We start from the raw sequence: 26977 nt of genomic DNA, 5'->3' as shown, positions 1-26977 counted from the left end.
TCCTTCTTTTCTGAGTAGTTTTCACTGTCATTGTGATTTTTGAAATCCAAGAGTTATTTAAGGGTGTAGAGGTAAATATCCAAACATTTCCCCCCTTTTCTATTTATAAATGTTTGCTTTGTGATTTAAATACGTGTTATAAAGCATGTGTATTATTGGTACTTTAGGATTTTCTGAGCCCTTTTTTATGATAACTAGGTAATAAACTGTTGCAGATTTTCTATCTGTTCAAGGATGGCTATTCCGTATTTGTTGTGTGTAGAACAGATCTATTAGAATCCTAATAGATCAAGCTTATAGATTGTGTTGTTCAAATCTTCTTTATGTTGACTAATTTTCTGCCTCTGGGGTCTATTATTTCTTATGGAATTATGTTAAAATCCTCTGGTATTTTCTAAGCTATATTTTTGGTAATAGAAGCTCATGTTTTTATATCCTTTTGATCATCTGTTCTTTTTACCATGATAATCAGTTCATTTTTTAAAATCATGATTTGTGTTTGTTGCCTTAAATGCTACTTTGTTCAAGCTGGGCATGGTGGCACGTGCCTGTAGTCCCAGCTACTCGGGAGGCTGAGGTAGGATGATCGTTTGAGCCCAGGAGTTCTGGGCTGCACTGCGCTATGCCGACGGGGTGTCTGCACTAAGTTCGGCATCAGTATGGTGACCTCCAGGGAGTGGGGGACCACCAGGTTGCCTAAGGAGGAGTGAACCTACCCAGGGAGAAAACAGAGCAGGTCAAAACTCCCGTGCTGATCAGTAGTGGAATCGTGCCTGTGAATAGTCACTACACTCCAGCCTGGCCAACATAGCGAGACCCCATTAAAAATATATAATTAAACAAAAATAAGAAAGGGCAAGCAATAATTTCGTCACATCTCCAAATTTTAGGTAATTCTTTTTGTATTTATTGCTGTTTGTTTATAGTCTTTTTTTGTATTCTTTTTTTTTTTTTTTTTTTTTTTTTTTTAGACAGGGTTTTTCTCTTGTTGCCCAGGCTGGAGTGCAATGGTGCAATCTTGGCTTACTGCAACCTCTGCCTCCTGGGTTCAAGAGATTCTCCTGTCTCATCCTCCCAAGAAGCTGGAATTACAGGCGTCCACTTCCATGCCTGGCTAATTTTTTTTTTTTTTTTTCGAGACGGAGTCTCACTCTGTCATCAGGCTGGAGCTGGAGTGCAGTGGCATGATCTCAGCTCACTGCCACCTCCATCTCCTGAGTTCAAGCGGTTCTCCTGTCTCAGCCTCATGAGTAGCTAGGACTACAGGCGATTGCCACCACACCCAGCTAATTTTTGTATTTTTAGTAGAGAAGCGCTTTCACCATGTTGGCTATTATGGGCTTGATCTCCTGACTTCAAGTAATCCACCCACCTCGCCTCAGCCTCCCAGAGGGCTGGGATTACAGGCGTGAGCCACCATGCCTGGTCTTGTATTAATTTTTTCTATTTTTTCTTTAATTGTTTTTGTCTAGTGGTGTTATGCTTACCAAATCACTGTATGTGTGTGCTTATGTAAATATATACACATATGTATATATATTCACCTTTTTTGTATTATATGGTTTTATTTTTGAAATTTAATTTGTAAACCATTAAATGTTTTATTTATCAGAAAAAAATACTACTTTTTTGTTATATTACTATTAACATGACTCCTTTTTGTGTGTGTGTGCGTGTGTACATACACATTTAGTTTCACTGTTTCCTTGTATTTTTATTTTAAGCATGTGTTTTCTTAGAATACAGATTTTAAAAATCAACCAATTTTGTAATCTTTGTCCTTTAATGGGTAAATGTAGCTAATTTGTATATAAACAGAAAAAAATTAAAATTACAAGAGCTGAGAAAGTCCAGAACTGAGAAAACTTAGTTACCAATTTAGAGTATACTCTTGGTTCCAAGCAAAAAGTAAAAATAAAAATGCAACAGACATACAGCAATAATGAGAGAAAGTCTTCAAAAGTTATCAGAGAGAAAACAGAGATTACCTTAAAAAATAACAATGGGTTGAAAGAAAGCTTCTTGCTGGCAACAATAAATTCTACAAGACAAAGGTGTTTTGAAATTTTGGTTTGTACAGTTATTTTTAGTGGAAGAGCTTTTGTTTGTTTTGGTTTTCGTTGTTTTTGTTTGTTTGTTTGTTTGTTTTTCCTGTTCTACACTATCTCCTTCTCTCCTTCTCTCCTTCCCTCCTGGGTTCAGTGCTCATTTCTCATGGTTTTGAAATAGTTTCTATCTGACCCCAGGTCCCAGGCCATAATCTTAATGACCCTTTAATGATGCCCAGCGGCAATATTCTGGATACGACAGCTCACATCTGAGAGACTTGGTGTTCGCTGTCTCTAGCCAGCATCCATGCCTATCTCTCTTACTTGGTCTACAAAAACACAAAAAAGTTATAACCACAGGAATTGGTAGGCAGCTTTTATTATTATTATTTTATTTTTATGTATGTATGTATGTATGTATTTAACATGGTGTCGCCCTGTCACCCAGGCTAGAGTGCAGTGGCACAATCACTGTTTACTGAAGCCTTGACTTCCTGGGCGTAAGTGATCCTCCCAAGTCAGTGCCCGCCCTGCCCCGCCCCGCCCTGAGTAGTTAAGACTAGCAAATTCCAAAGTACCTGTCTGACTGGTCTCGTACTCCAGGGCTCAAAGGATCCTTCAGCCTCAGCCTTTCAAATTGCGTTATTAGAGACGTAAGCCACTGCCCACAGCTAGACAGCATGTTAATACATTTTTCTATCCCTTTTTAACCAGCAGAAGACCCTCATGACTTATTTTGAATTCAGGTGGGAAGCGTGGTCCAGGTCATTTATCTAGTCTGAAGCACTTGTACCTAGTACATTGCTGGAGTCAGTTCCTAACCTTCAATTTCTGCTTTTAAGTCCAAGACTATAATTCACATGGCTTTAGACCAGCTCACCACTCTGCTTTTGCTTTCTTCTTCTTACATTTTATGTATCTTTGTATTTTATTGAAGCAGAGTAAATATATCAAAGCATGGATTTATTCCCCTACCATATACTTTTTTTCCTTCTGAAGAGATAACACATAATAAAATAGGATATATACTTGATTTTTGTTAGTCAGTTTCATTACAGGTATAGTATGTAAGTCAGGAAGCTTCAAAATTATTTCTCAGGTTGCATGATAGATTTTCTGTTGATCGTTTTGTTACTCCATAAATTACTTAAATATATGTATCCTTCAGTACAGGCACCACAGCTCACGCCTGTAATATCAGCACTTTGGGAGGCTGAGGTGGGAGGATTACTTGAACCCAGCGGGTAGAGGCTGCAGTTAGCCATGATCACACCACTGCACTCCAGCAAGACCCCATCTCAAAACCAAAAATATGTGATAATAAAGATAGAACAAAGGGCTAAGATATTCAACAATAATTTAAAATTACAGCTTATATAGATTTCTACAATTTTTTTTTTTTTTTTTTTTTTGAGACAGGGTCTCACTCTGTCATCCAGGCTGGAGTGCAGTGGCACAATCTCAGCTCACTGCAATCTCTGCCTCCCAGGTTCCAGAGATTCTTCTGCCTCAGCCTCCCAAGTAGCTGGGACTACAGGAGTGTGCCACCACACCCAGCTAATTTTTGTATTTGTAGTAGAGATGGAGTTTCACCACATTGGCCAGGCTGGTGTCGAACTCCTGACCTCATGATCCACCTGCCTCAGCAGGTGGGATTACAGGCATGAGCCACCACCCCCTGGCAGAAATTTCTATAATCATATATGAACACAACTAAAACCACTACTTTAGACAATCTTCACCTCTTCAAATGTCCCCAAATAAAATATCACAGTGTCCTGATAGATGACATCTACATTAAATTCAGGGGTGAATTAGCAGATATTTATAACAAGAAAAATTGAAAATAGTATTAGTCATTTAAATATTGGTGAGCCTTTTCTAATCAAACCCTTCCAGATAAGATGATGGCAAACCCATCATCTTATGGGTTTAGCCCAGAGGCAAGTAAGAGAACGCTAGAAGCTAGATCTCCCTGTTTCTAATGCAGTGCTCTTTCCAAGCAGAGATGGCATCTCACGCATACCTTCAACCAAACCACTTACATTATCATCACAGTCTCCTTTTGAATGCAAGAACAATCACAAATATCCCTGCATATCAACGTGTAGACTCATTTAATCGTGATTTTCCAGGACTTGTAACAAAAAGCTACAAAGACACATGGGTTGGAAGAACTACCTGTAGTCAAGAGTGAATGCAAGTAAGTAAAATCAAGAATTATTATCTAGATAGCTTACACAAAAGTTTACCTGAGAAAGTGGTTCCTTTTTGTCTTCCTGTAAGGACTGGGGTGCTGATAGAAACTCTTTTTTCTCACAGCTCTCCTGGCTGATAAGCGTGTCCGCATAGTTGGGCTGGGGGAAGATCAGGCGGCTCTTCCGCGAGTCCGCGGTGAGGGAGACCTCGTGGGAATAGGTCTGCAGGAAAGCCCGCGCCCCGTCCACGCCCACAAAGTGCGAGCTGGGCGCGCCTGCCATCCCGCCTTCCGAAGCCTGCAGCGGGCGTGACTTGTGCCAGCGCCGCAGCCTGAGCGTCAGCAACACGATGACGAAGGCCAGGAAGACGCAGGAGACCGCGGCCACCGCCACCACCAGGTACAGCATGAGGTCCGAATCGTTGGGTTTGGCGGAAGGCTCGAGGCTGCCCAGGTCGGCTAGGATGTCGGGGATCCTGTCGGCCACGGCCACAGTGAGCGTGACAGTGGCCGAGAGAGGGGGCTGACCGTGGTCCTGGACGGCCACCACGAGGCTCTGCTTGAGCGCGTCTCTGTCCAGCAGGGCCCGCGCCGTGCGCACCTCGCCCGTGTGCAGCCCCACCGCAAAGAGTCCAGGCTCGCTGGCCTTGAGCAGGCGGTAGGACAGCCAGGCGTTCTGGCCCGAGTCTCTATCCACCGCCACCACCTTGGTCACCAGGTAGCCGGGCTCTGCGGAGCGGGGCGCCAGCTCCACCCCGGTGGAACCATCTGTGGGGAAGACGGGGTACAAGATCTCGGGTGCATTGTCGTTCTGATCCAGCACGAACAGGCTCAGTGACACACTGCTGCTGAGGGGCGGGTCCCCGTTGTCCCGCGCCATCACTTTCACTTGCAAGTCCCGGAACTGCTCGTAGTCGAAGGAGTGCAGCGCATACAGTACCCCAGTGTCGGAGTTGATGGACACGTAGGACGATAGGGGCGCCCCTTGGATGGTGTCCTCTATTAGGGAGTAAGTGATTTGCGCATTCTCATTGCTGTCTGAGTCGTGGGCCCTCACAGAGAAGATGGAGGCGCCTCTGGGGTTGTTTTCGGGAATGTAGGCAGAGTAGGAGTCTTGATGGAAGACTGGAGAGTTGTCATTGATATCTGTCACTAGCAGTGAAATGTGAGTTTCAGTAGATAGAGCTGGAGTTCCCTGGTCTGTTGCTGTTACTGTGATGTTGTACCCAGAGATAAGTTCTCTGTCCAGTGTTCTTTCAGTCACTAAACGGTAGTAATTATCAACTAACTTTTCCAATTTAAAGGGTAGATTTTCAGGAATGAAACATGTGGTGTAACCATTGTCTCCTGAGTCCTGGTCAAGCACACTTATAAGAGCAATTATGGTCCCAGGAGGAAAGTTTTCTGGAACTGCAGTGGTGACAGAGGTGATGGTCACTTCTGGGGCATTATCATTTACATCCAAAACTTTGATCAGTACCTTAGCCCTAGCCATGAGCCCCGCACCATCCTGGGCTTGAACTTCCATTGAATAAATTTTGTATTCTTCAAAATCCAGCGGTTCTTTATTTGATATTTCTCCTGCATAAGAATCTAAATGAAATATTTGAGCCACTCGGTGATCTACATTATGAAAGGAGTATGTTACTTCTCCATTGGCTCCCTCATCAGGGTCAGTGGCATTTACCATGAGTAGCTGAGTGCCCACTGGCACGTTTTCAGGGACATTCATATGGTATTCCGCCTGAGTAAATGCTGGAGGATTGTCATTTGCATCTACCACCTGAATGCAAATTTGGAGGGTCCCTGAACGGACTGGATCACCCCCATCAGAAGCTGTGAGGATGAGGTGGTGGACAGCTTCTTCTTCTCTGTCTAGGGGACTCTGCAGCACCATCTCTGGATGTTGGGTCCCATCGGTCCCCTGTGACACATCCAGGGAGAAATGAGGGTTAGAGCTGAGTTGGTAGCTCTGGAGTGAGTTCATACCCACATCAAGGTCTTGCCCAAAAGGCAATGGGATCCTTGTACCTGGAGCAGTTATTTCATTCATTTTAAACTCCAGTTCCTCTAATTGGAATTGGGGAGTGTTGTCATTAATATCAATTATTTCCACTTCAACAGGGAAAAGCTTCATTTTATCCTCAACAAGGATGTTAAAACTCACAAGACACGGCACACTTTGAGCGCAGAGCTCCTCCCGGTCTATCCTGCCCGCGGTGATCAAGCTGCCACTTCTCGGATTCAGAGCGAAAAGCGGCATCCTACCTCTGTAGACAATGCGGACTCCGCGATCTGCCAGCTCCTGGGGTTGTAGCCCTAGGTCCTTGGCGATATTACCCACGACAGAACCTTTGTCTGCCTCTTCTGGCACTGAGTAGTGAATATTCCCAGCCCCAGCTTCCAACAGTAACTCCAGAGAAAGATATAGAAGCATCAGCCGGCTGCAGCTGGTCAGCTTTTTCTGAATCTTCATTGCTCTCTAACTTTGTAGTTTTCATCCAGTCCAGTACCAAGCGTTTTGTTTCTGCGTTTCTGAGCTGAAATTAACCCAATTTTCAGGAGAATTCTGAGTGGAGAGTCATCCAGAAGTAGGATTTAGACAGTCTTGGACAGTCTGTTTTCAATCTGACGGTGATGGAGGTCCTAAGAGTGCTTTTTTGTTTCCTCCTCCTGACGTGTGTGTCCTGCCTGTATCTTCCAGATTGGTGAACAGCGGCGCCCAGAGTCCTAACCAGTTACTGCATTCTTAGAAAATACTTCGAACTTTTTCATTAACCTGGTATTTTCTTAAGTTTTAATCTATTGTCAAGGAAATAATTCTACAATATATGTATGAAAAGGAGAAACTATATGTTCACTTCCTTAAATGTGCCTAAATGTCACAAAATTACAATATACAGGAGAATTTCAGTATTCCCAAACTATCTGCTTTCCTTGTTTCCTATTCAGGAAATGATAATGAAAACCTAACATCACAATGAGGACAAAATCACCTCTCCACTTTTTCTGTAGTAAAGCTGGACCACTTGATAACTTCCCAGGCCACATAGGGCAGCTCTTCGTTGACTGGAGGAGGAAAAGTATTGGAGGAAAAAATAATCTTTTGGACTATAAGCTAGACTTTAAAAAATGGTACCATCCATTTCGTTCCAATTATGATTTGAATATTTATCAGAAACCTTGGGATTTTGAAGGGCATGGTTTAACCCTATCCTTATTTTTCCTCTTTTTCTTTTGAAGTGTCTTGGTATTATGTAGGTTTTTAAAATTCTTAAGATTCACCCAAAGGTAATATATTTTGAAAAAGCAAAACAAAACACTGAGCTCTTGGAATTTCATTGAAAAGTCACATGAATATGTAATTTAAATTTCAAATTTCAGAGACAAAGTCTATGATATTATTCCTCACAACTGAAAAGAAAAATGGTCTCTTCTTTATTTTTAGACAGGCTCTTATAATATGTATTCTCCTACAACCACGCTTAATATTTTCTCCAAGAGAAGTTGGTCTTCTTAAATCACAGTATTTTTTAACCAGTAACATGAGAATGTGGCCTTCCTTTTTTTTTTTTTTTTGAGATGGAGTCTTGCTCTGTTTCCCAAACTGTAGCGCAGCGGCATGATCTTGGCTCACTGCAACCTCCACTGCAACCAATCCCTGGTTCAAGTGATTCTCCTGCCTCAGCCTCCTGAGTAGCTGGGACTATAGGCATGTGCCACCATGCCCAGCTAATTTTTGTATTTTTAGTAGAGACAGGGTTTCACCATGTTGGTCAGGATGGTCTCGATCTCTTGACCTCAAAATCCACCCGCCTCGGCCTCCCAAAGTGTGAGCCACCACGCCTGGTAGTGGCCTTCCTTTTTTTACTCACTGCAATATTAGCAAAGATTTACTAATTAATATGTCTCAGGCTTAGAGTGACTTACTTATCTTTACCCCAAAATTAGAGAAGCATGCCCTCTGCACTCCAGGATCTGATACTTTCAGGAACAAATTGAGTCAGCCAACCCATGGACACCATGACTGAGAAAAGTTAAAAATGAGGAAAGAAAAAAACAACAAAAGGCCTCAAGAATAGTTTTTGGAAAGAGAATTTTAGTTCTTATATAAACAAATCTACAGTTTATCAGCTTCTCAAAGACAAGTATATGGAGCCAAAGAGTAGAAATTTAAAGATGCAATAAATCACCTTCAATATTGCAAGGAAAAAATTCTTTAACAGAAAACATAACTTTTCAGAACACACATTAATAGGCACAAACTTTTCCCCAAAGAAATTGTGAGCTAATGAGGCAAATTAAAGTATACATAAAAACTAGCAAGTAAGCCTGTAGAGCTCCCCACTCTCAACAACCAAAAGCATGCAGGAGTGATTTATAAAAGTATGATAAGTATAAAATAAAAATGTTAAAATACCACACATTTGAATCAAAGGTAACATTTAAAGCTTCATTGCTGGCCAGGCATGGTGGCTCATGCCTGCAATCTCAGCACTTTGGGAGGCCGAGGTGGGCAGATCACTTGAGGCCAGGAGTTCGAGACCAGCTTGGTCAACATAGCGAAATCCTGTTTCTGCAAAAACAAAAACAAAATAAAACAAAGTTTCATTGCTGGCACTGCAAAGAATATCTGGTTGAAAGTTGTTTCTTGAGTTTAAAGAAATCAAGATTTAAAAAATATCTAAAGCCATATATACATTGAAGGAACAGGGCAAATCTCCTTCCGTTAAGTTGGAGACAGCTCCATATCCAGGCTTGGATCAGAGAGCAGGCTGAATGCAGCCCCAGGCAATGGGGCTAGAGGAGGCATTGCAGGTTCCGAGAGATGACCAGAGTCACACTGAGGAGAAACAGCATGGAGATAAGGCAAAGGCCACCACTAGGTTAAACTACAGCTGTTGGGTGCTGTCTGCTGCCTGCTGTTGGGTGCTTGGCGATTGCTGAGTTCTGGCAGCAATTCCTGCAAACTGTGAGCAGCAACCAGGTGCAGCGTGATGATTCATCATTGACCATGGTAACCAACAAACCTTGGCAGGTTGCATTTCTGTCAACTACAGTGAAACAGCACACATCTAGCTCATGCACGTCCGTAGTTTGAAGAGCCATGTTAGCTGGCCTTTGTGCCCCAGCTGGTGTCCACTTTGGTGACAGGATAGCTGGGTTGCATTGTGAATGGTGCCACATCAAAGAGGGCCCTACTTGGCTGTAGTTCCCGGCATAGTGTCCTTGCATTTTCTCAATGGTCATCCACTATCACATGCAGGTTCAGAATGACACTGAGCCAGTTGAAGCCTGATCACTGCCTGCAGAGTCAGCTCAGAGTCTGCATGAACATCATAGCATTCTGCACTCACTGACATGTAGAATGACAGTGCCCACAGTGCCAGGTCACTGGTCAAGAAGAAACAGGAGGCACGTGGGACCCTAAGTCAGGGTGGGAAGTGCTAAAGTATGTTACGGAGGTGCTGGGCAGTGTGCCCAGTCACCCACAAGAAATAGGAGGCTTGTTGAAAAACGAACATTTTTGTGGATGCAGATGGTGTGCAGGGTGATACAGGAGAGGGGCAGTTTGTCCTTGTTGGTGGTTTTGATGGTGGCATTGTCCTTCAGGGTCTGCTACCAGTTTAGAATTCCATCTGTGAGCAGCTGACAAAGAATTACATCATAATTCTTGGAGGTGAATTGTTTGCCAGTATGATCATTTCTCTTATAATAATTTTCATCTTTCATTTAAGGTCTTTTAATCCTATTGTTTTGGTTAGGGCAACCACAGTTCTTACCTCTGATGGGACTAGATACCCAGCTGAAAGTCACCTGCACTGACTGCATTATACTTCTCAACCTCCATTTCAACCAGGACTCTGAAGTGGGCCCTCAAACTTCGTTAGTCTTCTATTCCATACTGTAACTGATCCTCTTCAAAATCAAGTATTTCTGTCATTATTGGACAGGAAATATATTCTGCATACCCTGTAAAGTTGTGTAGATTGTGCAGCAGAACTCTATCTTAAAGGTATGGTCTTGGTCAATGGGGATCACCTGAAGAATGAAGAGGAGGAGGTGGAGGGCAGGTTCTCCTGCAGCCTAATTCTACTTACAACATTGCTCAATATCTGATGACTGGCATTGGCATCCAAGGTCTGTGTCTTGCCCTGAGCTGTTCTGCCACCGACCCACCACTAAGTGATGGCAGCTCTGCTCCTCTGGTTGAGGCTTTCTTTCTTTCTTCCCCTCCCCCTCCCCTTCCCCCTCCCCCTTCTTCCCCTTTTCCCCTTTTCCCCCTTTTCCTTCCCCTTCCTTCTTTCCCTCCTTCCCTTCCTCCCTCCCTTCCTTCCTTCGTTTTTAGAGTTGGGGTCTGGCCATGTGACTCAGGCTGGAATGCAGTGGCTATTCACAGGTGTGCTCATAGCTCGCTGCAGCCTGGAACTGGCCTCAAGCAATCCTCCCGCTTCAGCCTCCTGAGTAACGAGACCACAGGAGCCCACCACTGCACAGGCTTAGGGGTTCTTCAATAGTAGCAATTCAGGGTACTTACTGCCCTAGTACTCTCCTTTACTTCTGGGGAAAGGGAAGATAGCTATTAAAACTAATATGATCTATTTGTACAGAGTTACTGCTGGTGTTCAAAACCTACTGCAGACTTAAGAGTAAACATTCCTATTAAGATGTTTTCCAGAATTGCCAAAACAAAATGTGTGCGAAAAGCCACTGTTATTTATATTCAAGATGAATACATTTATATGAAAAACATTTATACGATTTTCACTGCCTTCAAATTCAAAGGGCCGAGTGTCTTCCTTGGGCATAACTGCTAGATCTATCCTATCATTCTCAAGCTCGTCTCTGGCCATTCTCTGGCTGTAAAGACAGGCTTCTCAGCACTTACCTGTTTTTCCCGTCACCGAGACCCAGCTCTTCCGAGAGATTCCCAACCTTTAAACCCCTAGCCTTCTCTTCCAGAATCTTAAAGCGTATCTGCTACGTAGAATAAAAACTGGGTAGAATAAAGACCTCAGGCAGGGAAACAGCGCTTCCTGCGCTCCTCATGCCTTCCTTATGGGGGATTTCTTCCTCTATTTCTTCTTCCTGCTGTACTCAGATCCAAATACCTCTCGCTACCGTTGCTCCCTGCTTCCTGCTTCCAAAGGTGCTCAGGAATAAAAGGCAGCGCCTCACTCGTGGTCACTAGACATTTTGACATTCCTGACCAAGATATTTGGAGCAGATTGCGAGAGAGACAGCGGGCAGAGTCCTCTACTGATGTGTTTCGCAGAAGCCTGCGGGGACCGCTGCGTCAGTGGATTTGCTTTGTTTCACTCCAGCCACGGACTGGCGGACAGCGGCACCCAGAGGCTCAGTATGATATCCACCGCAGGTTAGTTTTCAAAGTCCTCACAAGAGACTATATTGGCTTTTCTCCGGATACTTATTTTAACGAATTTTAATGAATTTTAGGTTGGGTGCGGTGGTTCACGCCTGTAAATCCTAGCACTTTGAGAGGCCAAGGCGGATGGATCACCTGAGGTCAGGAGTTCCAGACCAGCCTGGCCACCATGGCAAAACTCCATCTCTACTAAAAATACAAAAATTAGCCGGGCATCGTAGTGAGTACCTGTAATCTCAGCTACTAAATCTCATTTAGTAATCTCTTACTAGATAATAGTAAGAAGAGTGCAAATCATTATTTTTGATAAAATATTAACAAAATGCTCATTTCATAAAATTTAATTCAAACATTTTATTAAAATTCTTATTTATTTATTTATTTTTGAGACAGAGTCTCGCCCCGTCACCCAGGCTGAAGTGCAGTGGTGCGATCATGGCTCACTGCTCACTGCAACCTCCCCCTCCAGGGTTCAAACAATTCTCCTGCCTCAGTCTCCCAAGTAGCTGAGATTACAGGTACTCACTACGATGCCCGGCTAATTTTTGTATTTTTAATAGAGATGGGGTTTTGCCATGGTGGCCAGGCTGGTCTGGAACTCCTGACCTCAGGTGATCCATCCGCCTTGGCCTCTTGAAGTGCTAGGATTACAGGCGTGAACCACCGCACCCAACCTAAAATTTATTAAAATTCGACTTAAGAATCCTTACACCTTTTTTTCTCTTGACATTTCCTTTTCAACACGACAGACTATTGAAACTTATTTTCCATAAAAATGGCTACTCAAGAAATTATCCACCGTAAAAAAATTATAAAAAATTCTCACTGTAAATTCAATATATTTAGGGGAAATTTTTCACTGTAAAAGGTAGAAAACGCTGATAAAAATGTAAAATTATTAGTAACTGCATTATATAATTACTGATATAAAGAATTTATATTTGATGCCTAACTATACTTTAAAGATAGATACATACTTTTACAATTCCAAAAGTAATCATCTCTTTTATGGATATTTTGGTTGCTCATGCCATTTTTCCTCTTCTAACAGTTCCTTTTAGTTTAGGTGTTCACCCTTCATTTACCTAGGGAAGTAGAACCTATTCAGAGCTATAGTAGGTTCTGATAAATTTAATCTAATAATGGTAATCTCATCCTCTTGACCGTGCTTAGTTAGTAATATAGACTTAAAATAATAACTTAAAGCAGGGCTTCTCAATCTTGGTACTATTTTGAGCCATATAAGTCTTTGTGGTGGGGAGCTGTTTTGTGCGTTGTAGAATGTTTAGCAATATCCCTGGCCCCGGCCTCTGTACTAGATACCAGTAGGCCCCACCCCCACAGTTGTGATAAACATAAATGTCTCCAGACTTTACCAAATGTCACTTCACCTTCCCCTAACCATTTTCAGAAACATAGGCTTAGAGTATTTCCCAAAACATAGGCTTAGAGTATTTCCCTAGTGAGTATTACTGAGCCAGGAACAGGAACATGGCCAAAGTTAGTCCAATTGGATTGAAAGATAGACTGCTTGAGGATAGTCACTCTCTTAACTTGTCATGGACAAGGAAGAAAGTTCTCGAGTTACTGCTGCTGGTTGGTATCTTGTGAATGCAGCCTTTGGAATTGTACAAAGAGGAAAGCAGAGCTGAAAGCATAATAGAGAAAGCATAAATAACGACTCATTCTTCAAAATTAGGAAGAAAAAAAACAATTTGTGCTATACCATTATTGTATCAAGCCTAGAGGCAGTTAAACTTCTAGACCTGCACTGTCCACTAGAGTAACCACCAGCACGTGTGGCCACTGAGCACTTGAAATGCAGTTAATCCAAACTCAGATGTGCTAAGTCTAAAACACACATTAAGTGTTGAAGCTTTAGTACAAAAACAAGAATGTAAAGTGTATTATTAATATCTTTATTGTAAAGATATGTTGCAATTATATCTTGGATATACTGGATTAAAGTTATTGAAATTTCACTTGTTTCTTTTTGCCATTTTAATGTGGCTACTAGATAACCTAAAATCACATTTGTGGCTTACCGTCTGTGGTCCACGGTATATTTCTATCAGACAAAGCTGCTCTAGACTACCTGTTTTTTGCGATAATAGATTTTCTTACTGTTTAAACCAGTGTAAATTAGATTTTAATGTTTTTTCTATAAAAAAATCTTACTTTATAGAGGAACTGCTAAATATTTTTAATTAACCTTTCTACCTTAAAATATATGGTGATACAGCAACATATACACTGTCTTTCCTGTGGTGTTTGCTATTTCCTCACTCCTATAATTTTCTGCCTCCTAAATATAAGCAGGATTTCTCCCATCACCCATAAGCAGCCCTTTAAGTAACTAGAAAGTGTATTAAAGGGAATTTTCAAACATACAGAATTATTAGTAACCCGATTGTCACACTCCTTAATCACAGGTAGGAAACCTTTGGAGGACTTGTTCCCACATCAGGGAGTTTATTGCTCTCCCCAAATCTTTTGTTCACTAGTATCACAGATAGTCCATGGAAAAACCACAGGAGTGTAATTCATCAATTCAGAGTTTTTCTACATGTCTAACGAATTTTTTTTTAAACTGGATTTATCTGTAGACATCCTTTTTTTTTTTTTTTTTGAGACAGAGTCTTGCTGTGTCACCCAGGCTGGAGTGCAATGGTACAGTCTCGGCTCACTGCACCAGGTTAAAGCAATTCTCCGGCCTCAGCCTCCCACGTAGCTAGGATTACAACTGATTTTTGTATTTTTAGTAGAGATGGAGTTTCACCATGTTCGCCAGGTTGGTCTTGAACTCCTGACCTCATGATCTGCCCATCTTGGCCTCCCAGAGTTGGAGTACAATGGTGCAATCTTGGCTCACTGCAACCTCCGCCTCCCAGTTTCAGGCAATTCTCCTGCCTCAGTCTCCGGAGTAGCTGGGATTACAGACACATACCACCGAGCCCAGCTAATTTTTATTTTTATTTATTTATTTTTTGGTATTGTTTAGTAGAAATGGGTTTCACCACGTTGGCCAGGCTGGTCTTGAACTCCTGACCTCAGGTGATCCATCCACCTTGGACTCCCAAAGTGCTGGGATTACAGGACGAAACCACTGCACCCAGCAGATTATCTTAATATCTACTGATAAATCCAATTTTTAAAAATATGTAGGGTCAATATAATTTCCTCCCCTAAAAAATAGCATTTAGAAAATGTGTTAAACTCAGAAGCAGAAAATATATTTCAGGACTGAAGGAGCTAGATAACATTAAAAAACCTTAGTTAATCTTCTTAACTATGCCTAGCAATCTTCCACGTAAAGAAAGGTTTAGAAACTAAAATACATTATAATTTTGGAAAACCAAAATTGCATGCAATTTATCTCATTACCTTCTATGATAAGAATATTTGAGCATCACAAAACTCAGAGGAGATGTTGAGTAATATTTGGATTATCTTCATGTATAATCATGACCTCACATTTTATATGGTTAAATAAAACATGGCCAAGTATGATGGCTCACACCGGTAGTAGAAAAAGCTTCATCTTTGAAAAAGAGAAAATAGATCATTCTGAAAATTATACATAAGTCAGCTAACATTCTTCAGCACATTATAAGCAAAGATAAATAATGTACAGTTATCTGGAAGGGCATACTTTCTCTTTTAAAATTAAGATTAAAAACCAAACTAACATCAGATCATTTTAATTTCCTCCAGAACAGTATCTCAGTCTAGCTAAACCACATTTACACACGCTGTTAGTAAACCTCCCCACCTCATAACAATTAGAATTGTCCTGGATTAGAGAGGAAATGTATGTAAAGTGGTAATATATCATTTTAAGGTGTCAAAGAATATATTTTCTCTCACAAATTATTATAGGATTTAACACTATGATCTTTCTAGATGGATCAATTTTTTCATTCAGTTAGCAAATATGTTTTGTGTATCTCCCATGTTCTGGTACCATGAACTGGGACACAACGACCAAGGTAGAAAAAGATCACTATCATGGAGCTTTGGATCATAAGGGAATAAAGTGAATTCTGGAAATGTTAATTACATCTTGAGAGAATACTCTTAAATTTAGGGGCAATTAATATTTTAGAGGATATAAATTAAATATTAATGGCCTTGATGCTCTACCAAACAGATCTTATTTTAAAAATAAATAGAAGTAAGTACCGTTATCCAGTTATGCCAAAATACTAGAAGTATGCGTCGAAGAATACCTGACTATTCATAGAAAAGACAAGCAGAAAACAGCAAAACAGAGACAGAGAAAAAAAAATTCCAAAGTAATTTAAAATTAGGTACATGAGAGGCAGGAAATAATACTTCCATTACAACTACTTTATAAGATGCTCAGCTATCAGACAATTCTGTCCAAAATGAACCTGTGCTTCCAGAAGAACACTTCCTTCACTGTTTACATTTACATCTAAATCAAGCACATAAAAAGGAATCATCCTTGTTTCCCCAGGAGTATTCCAGAACAGAAGTAAATCTAGAGGTACGATTCCCCTACAAGCATTCTCACAATTAAAAAAAATGTAGACTGTGGGCTGTGCGCGGTGGCTCACACCTAAAATCTCAGAACTTTGGGAGGCCAAGACAGGCGGATCACCTCAGGTCAGGAGTTGGGAGACCAACATGGCCAACATGGTGAAACCCCTTCTCTACTAAAAACACAAAACTTAGCCGGACGTAGTGGCACGTGCTTGTAATCCCAGCTACTCTAGAGGCTGAGGCAGGAGAACAGCTTGAACTCCCGAGGTGGAGGTTGACTGAGCCAATATCGCGCGCCACTGCACTCTAGCCTGGGTGACAGGGTGAGACTCTAGTGTCTAAAACAAACAAACAAACAAAATAGAGAGAGAGAGAGAGAGAGGAAGGGAGGGGGAGGGAGGGAGGGAGAGGGAGGGGGGGGAGAGAGAGAGAGAGAGAGAGAGAGACGTAGAATTATATAGCGAGCTGCATGTCCTCACTCCACTGATTCGGGTACTTTAAAATCCATTGCATAGCAGCTACACATTCTTGTATAGGCACCAGATTGGTTAGACCCTGGGGAGCATCCGAGATGTTTCCAGAAGCAAGGACTCCCCCATCTCCGGGGATCGCTCGGAAGTCTAAAAGCCATCGGGCCCCAAAGCGATCCCGTAAAAGTGCTGCCTTAGCGAAGCACGAATCTGTATCTTTCTTGGAACTTCTAACCTCTAAATATTTTGAAACCAACAGCCCTTACGAAACCCTGCCATTTTCATCCCGGAAAAGCAGTTCTCGCGAAAAGACGAACTTCACGCTGGGCAGCGTAATTACACTATTGCGCCTGCGCACGCCGGGCTCCGATACTTCCGCCCGGGCGGGCTGTCACTCACAGCCGCCTCCCGCCCCGCGCCGTGACGTAGTGCTTTCTTTTTCGCTGGGTTGGGCCACTCAGTCGCAGGGTCCGCGAGCTGACGGGTGTTGTGCTGCGGGCTGCGGCTCTCGTCAGGATTTCGCGCTGCCCCTCCTGGTCCCTTTTATCAGTAATCGGTAGTGGATTACTCTGCCAACCAGCAGGAAGAACAAAGGAAACGAGAAGGAGACGCTGGGCTCCCTCCCGCTTTGCTCCGTTCGGCTCCCTCCCGCTTTGCTCCGTTCGGCTCCCTCCCGCTTTGCTCCGTTCGGCCTCCTCCGGCTTTGCTCTGCTAGGCCTTCTGTTCGCTCCGGCCGGTGAAACTGAACTTATAATCGTCACTGGATTGTAAGTACCCGAGGCGAAGAGACCTTACTGCGCCCCGATTTTTTTGAATGTCTTTGTTCCGGGAGAGTCTGTGACTTGGGAGTGTCTCTGCTGGGCTTTCTGGGCCGAAAACCGTTCCGCGGGAGCCGCCATTTGCTTTCCTGCTCTGTAGCTAGCTAACTCTATCCGCGTTGTCCGGCAGCGGCACCTAGAGGTTGGGACTTGGCATTGCATCTGATTTAATGAAAAATCTGTGAATAAGCCATAGTGTCAGTAACGACTGGTATTAAGTCACAGCATATTTAGAGAAAAGACTTGGACTTAAAACTAAGGCAAAATAGACGCTTAGCTGCTGATCTGCAGAGAACTTTTTGTAATTAAACGATTTCAATTCATAGCAAACTGGTGTTTTAAACTGTTGCAGTAGCTGGAACTTTTCAGTGTAACCAGCATTTATTGGAGAAGTGAGTCACAAAGAAATAAAGATGAGTAAAAGCAAAGATGATGCTCCTCACGAACTGGAGAGCCAGTTTATCTTACGTCTGCCTCCAGAATATGCCTCTACTGTCAGAAGGGCAGTACAGTCTGGTCATGTCAACCTCAAGGACAGACTGTCAATTGAGTTACACCCTGATGGGCGTCATGGAATTGTCAGAGTGGACCGTGTTCCATTGGCCTCAAAATTGGTTGACCTACCCTGTGTTATGGAAAGCTTGAAAACCATTGATAAGAAAACCTTTTACAAGACAGCTGATATCTCTCAGATGCTTGTAGCCACAGTTGATGGTGATCTCTATCCTCCAGTGGAGGAGCCAGTTGCTAGCACTGATCCTAAAGCAAGCAAGAAAAAAGATAAGGACAAAGAGAAAAAGTTCATCTGGAACCACGGAATTACTTTGCCCCTAAAGAATGTCAGGAAGAGAAGGTTCCGAAAGACAGCAAAGAAGAAGTATATTGAATCTCCAGATGTGGAGAAAGAGGTGAAACGATTGCTGAGTACAGATGCTGAAGCTGTTAGTACTCGGTGGGAAATAATTGCTGAAGATGAAACAAAGGAGACAGAAAATCAAGGCCTGGATATCTCTTCTCCAGGAATGTCTGGTCACAGGCAGGGCCATGACTCCTTAGAGCATGATGAGCTTCGAGAGATATTCAATGACCTCAGCAGCAGCAGTGAGGATGAAGATGAGACGCAGCATCAAGATGAAGAAGATATAAACATCATTGACACTGAGGAAGATCTGGAGAGACAGCTACAGGACAAGCTCAATGAATCAGATGAACAGCACCAGAAGAATGAAGGAACCAATCAGCTGGTTATGGGAATTCAGAAGCAGATTGACAACATGAAAGGCAAGCTCCAAGAGACCCAGGACAGGGCAAAACGACAAGAGGATCTCATCATGAAAGTGGAAAATCTGGCTCTCAAGAACAGATTTCAGGCTGTACTGGATGAGCTCAAGCAAAAGGAAGATCGAGAAAAGGAGCAACTCAGCTCTTTGCAAGAGGAGCTAGAATCACTCCTAGAGAAGTAAAAAGAACTCTTTTACTGAATTTCAGTCTTCAGACTGGTCAGCAGTAGAAGATTCTTGGCTTTATTATTTGTACTGCATATTAAGACCTTGCCCTTCCTAGTGCCTCAAATGCTGGGTGTTTTGTTGAATTCTTTTATTTGTCTTTAATTTTGTTTTTCAGCAAACTTGCCTTGTTTTGCTAGTTGTTGATCCCATAAGAAGAATTATATAGGTAGGAAAATGATTGTAGGAAAGTTGCAGTATTAGTGTAATGTATGGTTCAACCTTAATTATTAGTTTCATTGCAGGACTTTGCTGTTTATCCATTTTTCTAGAAGCTGGTGTTGCTGCTTTGTGATGACATGAGATCAATAAGAAGAACCTAGTCTAGAGACAGTGAAGCTGGTTTTCATATGTTTTCCCATGCAATAGCTGTTTTCCCAGTTATTCAAAGCAGTTTCCCAAATGTAGAACTGCAAATTATTTTATAAAGTTTTCAATACAATAAATAAAAGCATCTGTTTTTCACCTTATAGTGTATCTTGTTCTTTCATGGTTGGTGGGAGTCAGATTCTCTTGGGAGGTGTTTTTGTGGTGGAGTTTAGTGACTGAACAATTTGATCCTGTTCTGCAGGTAGAGGCAGTTGGGTTTTATGAAAAAAAAGGAACATAGCAGGGATAAAGAAATTGGGAGTTGTCAAGTTTGCATCATATTAAGGTTCCAATTCTGCCTGATCTACTTGAAAGCTGGGAAACATTAGATACAGAGCTTTCTTAAACTACCGTAATTTCTGTAGATGAAGGCCTTTGTGCCTTTTTTTTTTTTTAAGCACTAAATCTACCTGCTTAAAATGTTGGAAACAAAGCAGTGGTTATCAGGTGCAGTCCAATGAACCATTCCATTGGTTTGGATTAAGATTTTATTTCTAATTTTCTTCAGTTAAGTTCCTATACTTATTTAATATTCTGAGAGCTGAGGTTATTTATCAATGTCATTTCATCAAAAATGCTGATAAAGGAAGTGGGTACCAAACTTTTCATGCTCTGAAGATAATCTAATCCTTACAACATGAGCTATTTTTGAAAAAACGGTTACTGGTAAAACTTAAAAGATGCAGAGTTGTATGCAATTCATTTTTGCCAAGTTGGTTTATGAGAAGCTTTGGTTTGAAAATATTTAAAGTCCATTTTACTTTTTTCTTTCTTCCTTTGCTTTCCCTTCCTTTCTTTTCCCCTCCCTTCCTTCCCTCCCTCCCTTCTTCCCACCTTCCTCCACCTCATTTCCCTTTCTGTTCATGTTGCCCAGGCTGGAGTGCAATGATGCGATCTTGGCTTGCTGCAGCCTCTGCCTCCCAGGTTAAAGCAGTTCTCCTGCCTCAGCCTCCCGAGTAGCCACCAAGCCCAGATAATTTTGTATGTTTAGTAGAGACAGGGTTTTACCATGTTGGGCAAGATGGTCTTGGACTCCTGACTTCAGGTGATCAGTCCACCTTGGCCTTCCAAAGTGGTGGGGTTACAGGCATGAGCCACGGCACCCAGCCTAAAGTCCATTTTACTTCTGTCTGATAGGACACAGTATTGAAATGTTATTTTAAAAAAAAAATCAGTTATCTAGTCCTCAGGTCTACAATTATATATGCTGACATTTTTGCAGACTTGAGAAGGCTAATTTGTCTTTTTAACCAAAACATCTTTATGACAGATTTTCACACAGAATATGGAAACTTAAGCAAGGTTTTCCTCAATATCTAGGTTTTGGATTATTTCTTGAGGTTTGCAAAAAATATATATTTCTAAAAAAACAGTTTAGGATGCTAGGTGATGAAATTTCCTGTTTTGGTAATCTAGGTATATTGCTACACTTAGAAGATTGACACCTGAAAAGCTCCCACAATATCTGATTTTACAGTGGATCATTTATCAAGTACTTTATTCTTATCAACATCTCAACACCAATGGTGGCAGTTCCATCAATAACAGAAAGGAAAATTGCTGGATACAATAACAAAGTAGTATATTGATCTTAGTATTCCTGTTTCAGTTACGAGTTCTACATGGACTCTAAAATCTACAATTCCTATCTTCATACTTCTGCGCTTCAGGTTTAGTTTAGCCAGGTGTTGTACTAGAAACATACTTGCAAATCTCTTGGGCAACTCAAGTCTAACTATTTGAAATGGCTGGGTGTGGTGGCTCATGCCTTATAATCTCAACACCTTGGGAGGCTGAGGCAGTTGGGTCACCTGAGGTCAGGAGTTTGAGACAAGCCTGTGCAACATGGTGAAACCTGTCTCTATCAAAAATATTTTAAAAATTAGCTGGGCATGGTGGTGGCCATCTGTAACTCCAGCTACTCGGGAGGCTGAGGCAGGAGAATAGCTTGAACCTGAGAGGTGGAGTTGCAGTGAGCCAAGATCATACCACTGTACTCCAGCCTGGGTGACAGCCAGATTCTGTCTCAAAGAAAAAAAAAAAAAGTTAAAAATGTAACTCTTCTTCCTTGAAAATTTGCTTTTCCCCTGGTTTCAGGGAAAATAAATGGCACCACTATACATCCCAACTGTGGAAGCTGGACACTAGAGCTATAACTTTGCATTTCTCTCTTTCCCTCATTACTTCTGATTTTACTTAAGAAGCTCTTTACTCACTCCATCCCTACAGCCACTTTTCTAATTCAAGCCATTATTATTATCTAGCAAATGGCAGTAGCTTCTTTACTATCCAATTTAGTTTTGGCTGCTACTGATGTAATTTTTCTGAGGCATATTTGTTTGTGTTACTACCATGCTTTAAACCTTTCAGTGGCATCTCATCACTCTCAGGTCTAGGCTTATATTTCTTAAAAAGATGCACAAGATTACCAGTGCTCCATTTACCTTTTCAGCCTCAGCTCACCACATTCATTCAGTATATGGTCAGTCCACTCTGAACTTACATTTTTTTCAAGGAATTTACTGTTTTTCACTAGTGGGTCATAGATCCTTTTAACAAGCTGTTCACTCCACCTAGATGACTTTATCCTTTGTTTGAGTTCTACTTAACGCTCAGGTCTCAACCTAAGTGTCACTTCAAGAAGGCTTTCCCGACCTTTTTCTCCATCTAGGTTAAGCAGCCTTATTATGGCTTTGGACTTTGTGCTTTCCTTCCTCATTTATTCAACAAATAGTTTTTTGTGCCAGACTACTAGCTACTGGATATGAAGTGATGAGCTAAGCATTTAGTGTCCATAAACTCATGCACTCCATGGTCTACTGGGATGAGTATCTGTTACAACTAAAGTGTAAATTATTTGTTGTTAATATCTCCTGCTTGGCTTTAAATTCACTAAGATACTTTGCTTCATTGGTGATAGTAAACTTACTAAAGAACAGTAGAAAGATCAAAATCTTAACGTCAAGATATGTCATGCATGGTTTGTATCCTCCTAGCTACCTATTAGTTGTATGACCTTGCACAGTTAACAATCTGTTTACCTCAATTTTCTCATCTCCAAAGTGGAGGCAATAGTACTACCTATCTCATAGGGTTATTGGGCTGTTGGCTGCTGGTTGCTGAATCATATAAAATACTTAGAGCAATGCCTGGAACATAGTAAACAGCAGAAGTAAATTTACCATCATTACAACCTATTAGGGTATGGACCATAACAGATACTAAATAATTAAAGAGTGACTGAAATGGTAGAAAAAGTGTTTATAGGGAAACAGCTATTCTAAATGTAATTGATTAAGAAATTTTAGAGATAATTTTCAACCAAATTCAGATGGGAAAAAAATTTCTAAATCAAATCTTATAAATTAGGTTACAGCAGAAACAAAATTTACTTCAAATTTGTCTGCAGCATAAACGAATTGACTCAGGTTACTACTGTAGTGGTATTTATTGAATTTATGGCTAGCTTTACATTAATATGAAAAAGATTCTGTAATGGATAGTAATTATCTGATACATAAGCTTCAAAAGAGAAAGATTTAAGATTGGGATGATCCATTTCCCTTCAAGTAAATCCCAAGTTAACATAAAAGACACTTTTCTCACAGCTCCCTTGGCTTATGAGTGTGGTCTGTAGTTGGACTACAGTTTTCAGTATTCTGGTTTTATGAACAAGTTTGTAAGAACTTTTTAAAAAATTCATATTTTAAAATATAAAAATAAGACTCCTTGAAAAACTTAAAGTTGCCAAAGTTACTAAAAAAGTAAAGTCGTCACTCTCACATCAGTAGGGCAAACTACTCATCATTTTCATATGTATTTCAGGTATTATTTGGTGTACAATCAACTACATATGTGTGTTTTGTAAAGCAAAAAAGTATGATTTTGTTATAAACACTATACTGCCACTTCATTTAAAAAGTTGTATATCTTTATCAACATTTCTAAATCTACTTTTTTTCCTGATACCAATTTTTTCTTAATTTTAACCATGCCCCTATTGATGGTTACTTAGGTTGTTTCATTTTTAATTTGCTATTACCCAGTATTCTGTAATAAACATTCACACATATATGGCCTTTGTTAAGAATTCTAAGTGAAAACATAAACTAGGAAGCCCGTTTACTACATAGCAACCACACTGACCTTTTTAAATATACTTTGAATGCTAAGGCAACTGTTAAATGCTAAACTTTGAAGGAAACTGTAAGTGCCAAACTCTTTCCTACTGCAGTTTAGCACTTACAGTTTCCTTTTCTTGGAACAGTCACCAGATATTCTCAAGGATAGCTTTTTGTCACTGAAGGCCCAGCTCAACCCTTATTTTCCTGGTAACCCTATCTGGCCATTCAGTCTATTCCTAAGGAGCCTGTGATTTAGATGTTTCATCACGTCAAGTGCCATGTCATGTGCAGTGGGCTTGATTAAAAAGTTGGAAGGTTCTTTGCCCCTATTTTCTCATACATGTTTTCTGGATGATATGTGCTTAAAAGCAAAAGCAGCATCATTTTGGTTAGTTGTAATCAGGGAAAATGGTTTTAATTGCTTAAGGTTGCCTATTAGGCAGTGTTACAGTATATGCTTGGCCCTGTTTTCTCCAAGTCCAACTGTATAGTCAAAGATATTTCATAGAACTTGACCTCATGGAATCTGCCTCTATTATTTGTGTTACTATGCCTGACAATTCATTGAAGGTATAGTTCTTGTACTGATCCCTGGCTTTGGTGTTATGGAGTATGGGACACTCCAGCAGCTATAACAGAAGTCCAAGTAGTGACAAACTGAGGCCTTCTTGTGCACAACCAGCAGAACTTGCCAGTCATGTGAGTGATCCATCTTGGAATCAGATTTTCCAGCCCCTGGTTAAGCCTTCAGATGACTGAAACTGTAACTGACCTCTTGACTGAAACCTTATGAGAGACTCCTAAGTGAGAAATACCCAGCTAAGCTGCTCCTAAATTCCTGATCCACAGAAATTATATGACATATAAATGTTTGTAGTCTTTTATTTCACTTCATTTTGGAGTAATTTCTGATGCAGCAGCACATACCAATACAAGTTTTTGCTACCTACCTAGGAGTGAGATGCTGTCATACAAATCTGAACTGTGAGAGTGGTTTTGAAATCAGGTCTGCACATGGAGAGAACCTGCTCTGAAATTTTGGATACACAGAACCTATGTGATATAACAAATGTTTATTGTTTTTTAATGCCACTAAGTTTTGAGAGTGATTTATTATGACTTAGTATGTAAGTTATGCCTGTACATAAATGTCATTTGAAACCATAAGCAGGGTTTCTTAGAAGAGTAGATGAAGTTAATAGATGGAGTGCCTTCTACTCTTAAATTCAAGATCTAATATTGGTCCCTGATAGAAGTGTCTAGAAAAGAAAATATAATATTGGGTGTTGGTATCAATTGGGAGCAATTATTTCTGTGTGTTCTTGGTCAGAGAGACAAAGTGAGGAAAAGTGTGATATGGTGAAATATGTATTTGGTCTTTGACTCTGGTATACAACTGCTAAAATCCTTAGAAACTCCGAAGTGATGTCCTTTTGTATGCAAATGATTGACTTGGTGGCTTGCAGCCCCTAGGCAGCTTTAGGATGGGGGCTGGTTTCCAGAAAGACCAAGGCAGGATTTGGATCAACCTCTAGGGAAGGGGAGAGAGGCTGAAGGTTAAGCTGATCATCAGTGGCCAGTGATTTAATCAATCACTCCTGTGTAATGAAGCCTCCATAAAAATCCTGGGTTCAGAGAGCTATCTGATGGCTGAACACATGGAGGTTTTTGGAGGATGGAGCCCTGGGGAAGGCATGGAAGCTCTGTGCCTTGTTCCCTATGTTTAAGCTTACACATTGTTTCATCTGTATCCTTTTGTGATATAGTTTATAGTAAACCAGTAAACGTTTTTCCCTCAGTCCTGTGAACAGCTCTAGCAAATTAATCAGACCCAAAGAGGGGCAACCTCAACATGAAGCTGGTCTGACAGAAGTTCTGGAGCTCCCGACTTGTGACTGGTGTTTGAGGTGGGAGTGGGGTACAGTCTTGGGTACTGAGTACATAGCTTGGGGGATCTGATGCTTTCTCCAGGTAGATAGTGTTGGAAAATACCCAGCTGGTGTCTGTTGTAGTACTGATTCCTTGCTTGGTGTTTGGGGAGAAACCCCCACGCATTTGGTCACAAAACTCTGCAGTGTTGATTGTTGTCTTGTGAGCAGAAGCAAAACATCTTCAGTGCATTTTTCCACTCAGAAATGGTGCTTAAAGACTGGCAGTGTGTCTGCATCATGAACTGTCACCCAATGGGATCCATAAGTTTTGATTTCACTTTCAGGAAAGGGAAGGGGGGAAAAAAGATTTTGTTGTCTTGCTCTGTCACCCAGGCTGGAATGCAGTGAAATGCTTTTTATAGAGGCAAAGATAACCTAGCATGGCTGTTTATACAGCTAAAGAAGATAAAACAGCAATGTAGAACTTAATCTGCTTATTTGCAATAAAAAAGATGTAATACCTATTATATATATATATACTTTTTTTTTTTTTTTTTTGAGATGGAGTCTCACTCTGTCACCAGGCTGGAATGCAGTGGCGTGATCTTGGCTCACTGCAACCTCCACCTCCCGGGTTCAGGGATTCCCCTGCCTCAGCCTACCGACTAGCTGGGACTACAGGTACACGCCACCATGCCCACCTAAGTTTTTGTATTTAGTAGAGACAGGGTTTCACCATGTTAGCCAGGATGGTCTCAGTCTCCTGACCTCATGATCGACCCACCGCAGCCTCCCAAACTGCTAGGATTACAGGCGTGAGCCACCACGCCCGGCAAGATGTAAAATATTTTTAAAATGTTACTTAGATAACACCTTTACAGTAAGTAACCTTAATTATATATTTTAGGCTTGTTAAAAAATGCACACCTTGACTGAAGAGACTCCCCGAACAGGCTTTGTGTGAGTAACATGGCTGTTTATTTACCTGGATGCAGGTGGGCTAAGACCGAAAAGGGCGTTAGCCAGAGGTCTATGCAGGTTTTTATTTCTATGTCAGGTCTTGTCCCCTTATCTGAGTGGTCTATAGGTCAATGTAAGTTTTTATTTCTATGTCAGGCCTTGTTCCCTTATCTAAGTGGTCTGGAGGTCTATACAAGTTTTTATTTCTATGTCAGGCCTTGTTCCCTTATCTGAGTGGTCCCGAGGTCTCTGCAAGTTTTTGTTTCTATGTCAGGCCTTTGTTCCCTTATCTGAGTGGTCCAGAGGTCTCTGCAAGTTTTTGTTTCTATGTCAGGCCTTGTTGCCTTATCTGAATGGTCCAGAGGTCTCTGCAAGTTTTTGTTTTCTGTGTCAGGCCTTGTTCCCTTATCTGAGTGAGCCTGAGGTCTGTGCAAGTTTTTATCCAAATGGGTCAAGGTTTTTCTATCTGTGCAGCCCTGGGCATGTCTCTGGGCACAACACCCTGTGCTAGTTCCTTATCAGTGCCTGCAGCTTGAATTTTTTCCCAGGCTGCTTTTTATGTTATGTGGGGACCAGACAGTGACCTATGGGCCAGGGGCTATCCAGGGACCATTCCCTTGCTATCTACCTAAGGCAGGCTAACAACTCCTTTCAGTTTCAACAGTGAAATAATTTTGCTTTCTAAAATGAATCTCAGGGAAGACTTTTGGCCTATTTTACAT

The 26977-nt window shown here is 41.3% G+C and overlaps 2 protein-coding genes across 2 annotated transcripts in view; one reads left to right on the top strand and one right to left on the bottom strand.

Moving 5' to 3' along the window:
- Nucleotides 1-7109, bottom strand: part of LOC101029820 (protocadherin gamma-C4) — a 186330-nt gene extending 179221 nt beyond the window's left edge. The window contains exon 1 of the mRNA XM_010338165.3: nt 4301-7109. Within this exon, the coding sequence (XP_010336467.3) occupies nt 4301-6721 (2421 nt within the window). The 5' untranslated portion in view covers nt 6722-7109. The remainder of the gene's footprint in view (nt 1-4300) is intronic.
- A 9925-nt stretch (nt 7110-17034) lies between these two features.
- On the top strand, nt 17035-19401 carry TAF7 (TATA-box binding protein associated factor 7). Its single transcript, XM_010338127.3, has one exon. It carries the CDS (start codon nt 17840-17842, stop codon nt 18887-18889), a length of 1050 nt encoding a protein of 349 aa, XP_010336429.1. The 5' UTR covers nt 17035-17839; the 3' UTR covers nt 18890-19401.
- The last annotated feature ends 7576 nt before the right edge of the window (nt 19402-26977 follow it).

Source organism: Saimiri boliviensis, chromosome 1 (assembly GCF_048565385.1).
Source record: "Saimiri boliviensis isolate mSaiBol1 chromosome 1, mSaiBol1.pri, whole genome shotgun sequence".
Classification (NCBI taxonomy): Eukaryota; Metazoa; Chordata; class Mammalia; order Primates; family Cebidae; genus Saimiri; species Saimiri boliviensis.
The sequence above is the reverse complement of the archived record's forward strand: the minus strand, read 5'-3'. Positions and strand labels throughout refer to the sequence as shown.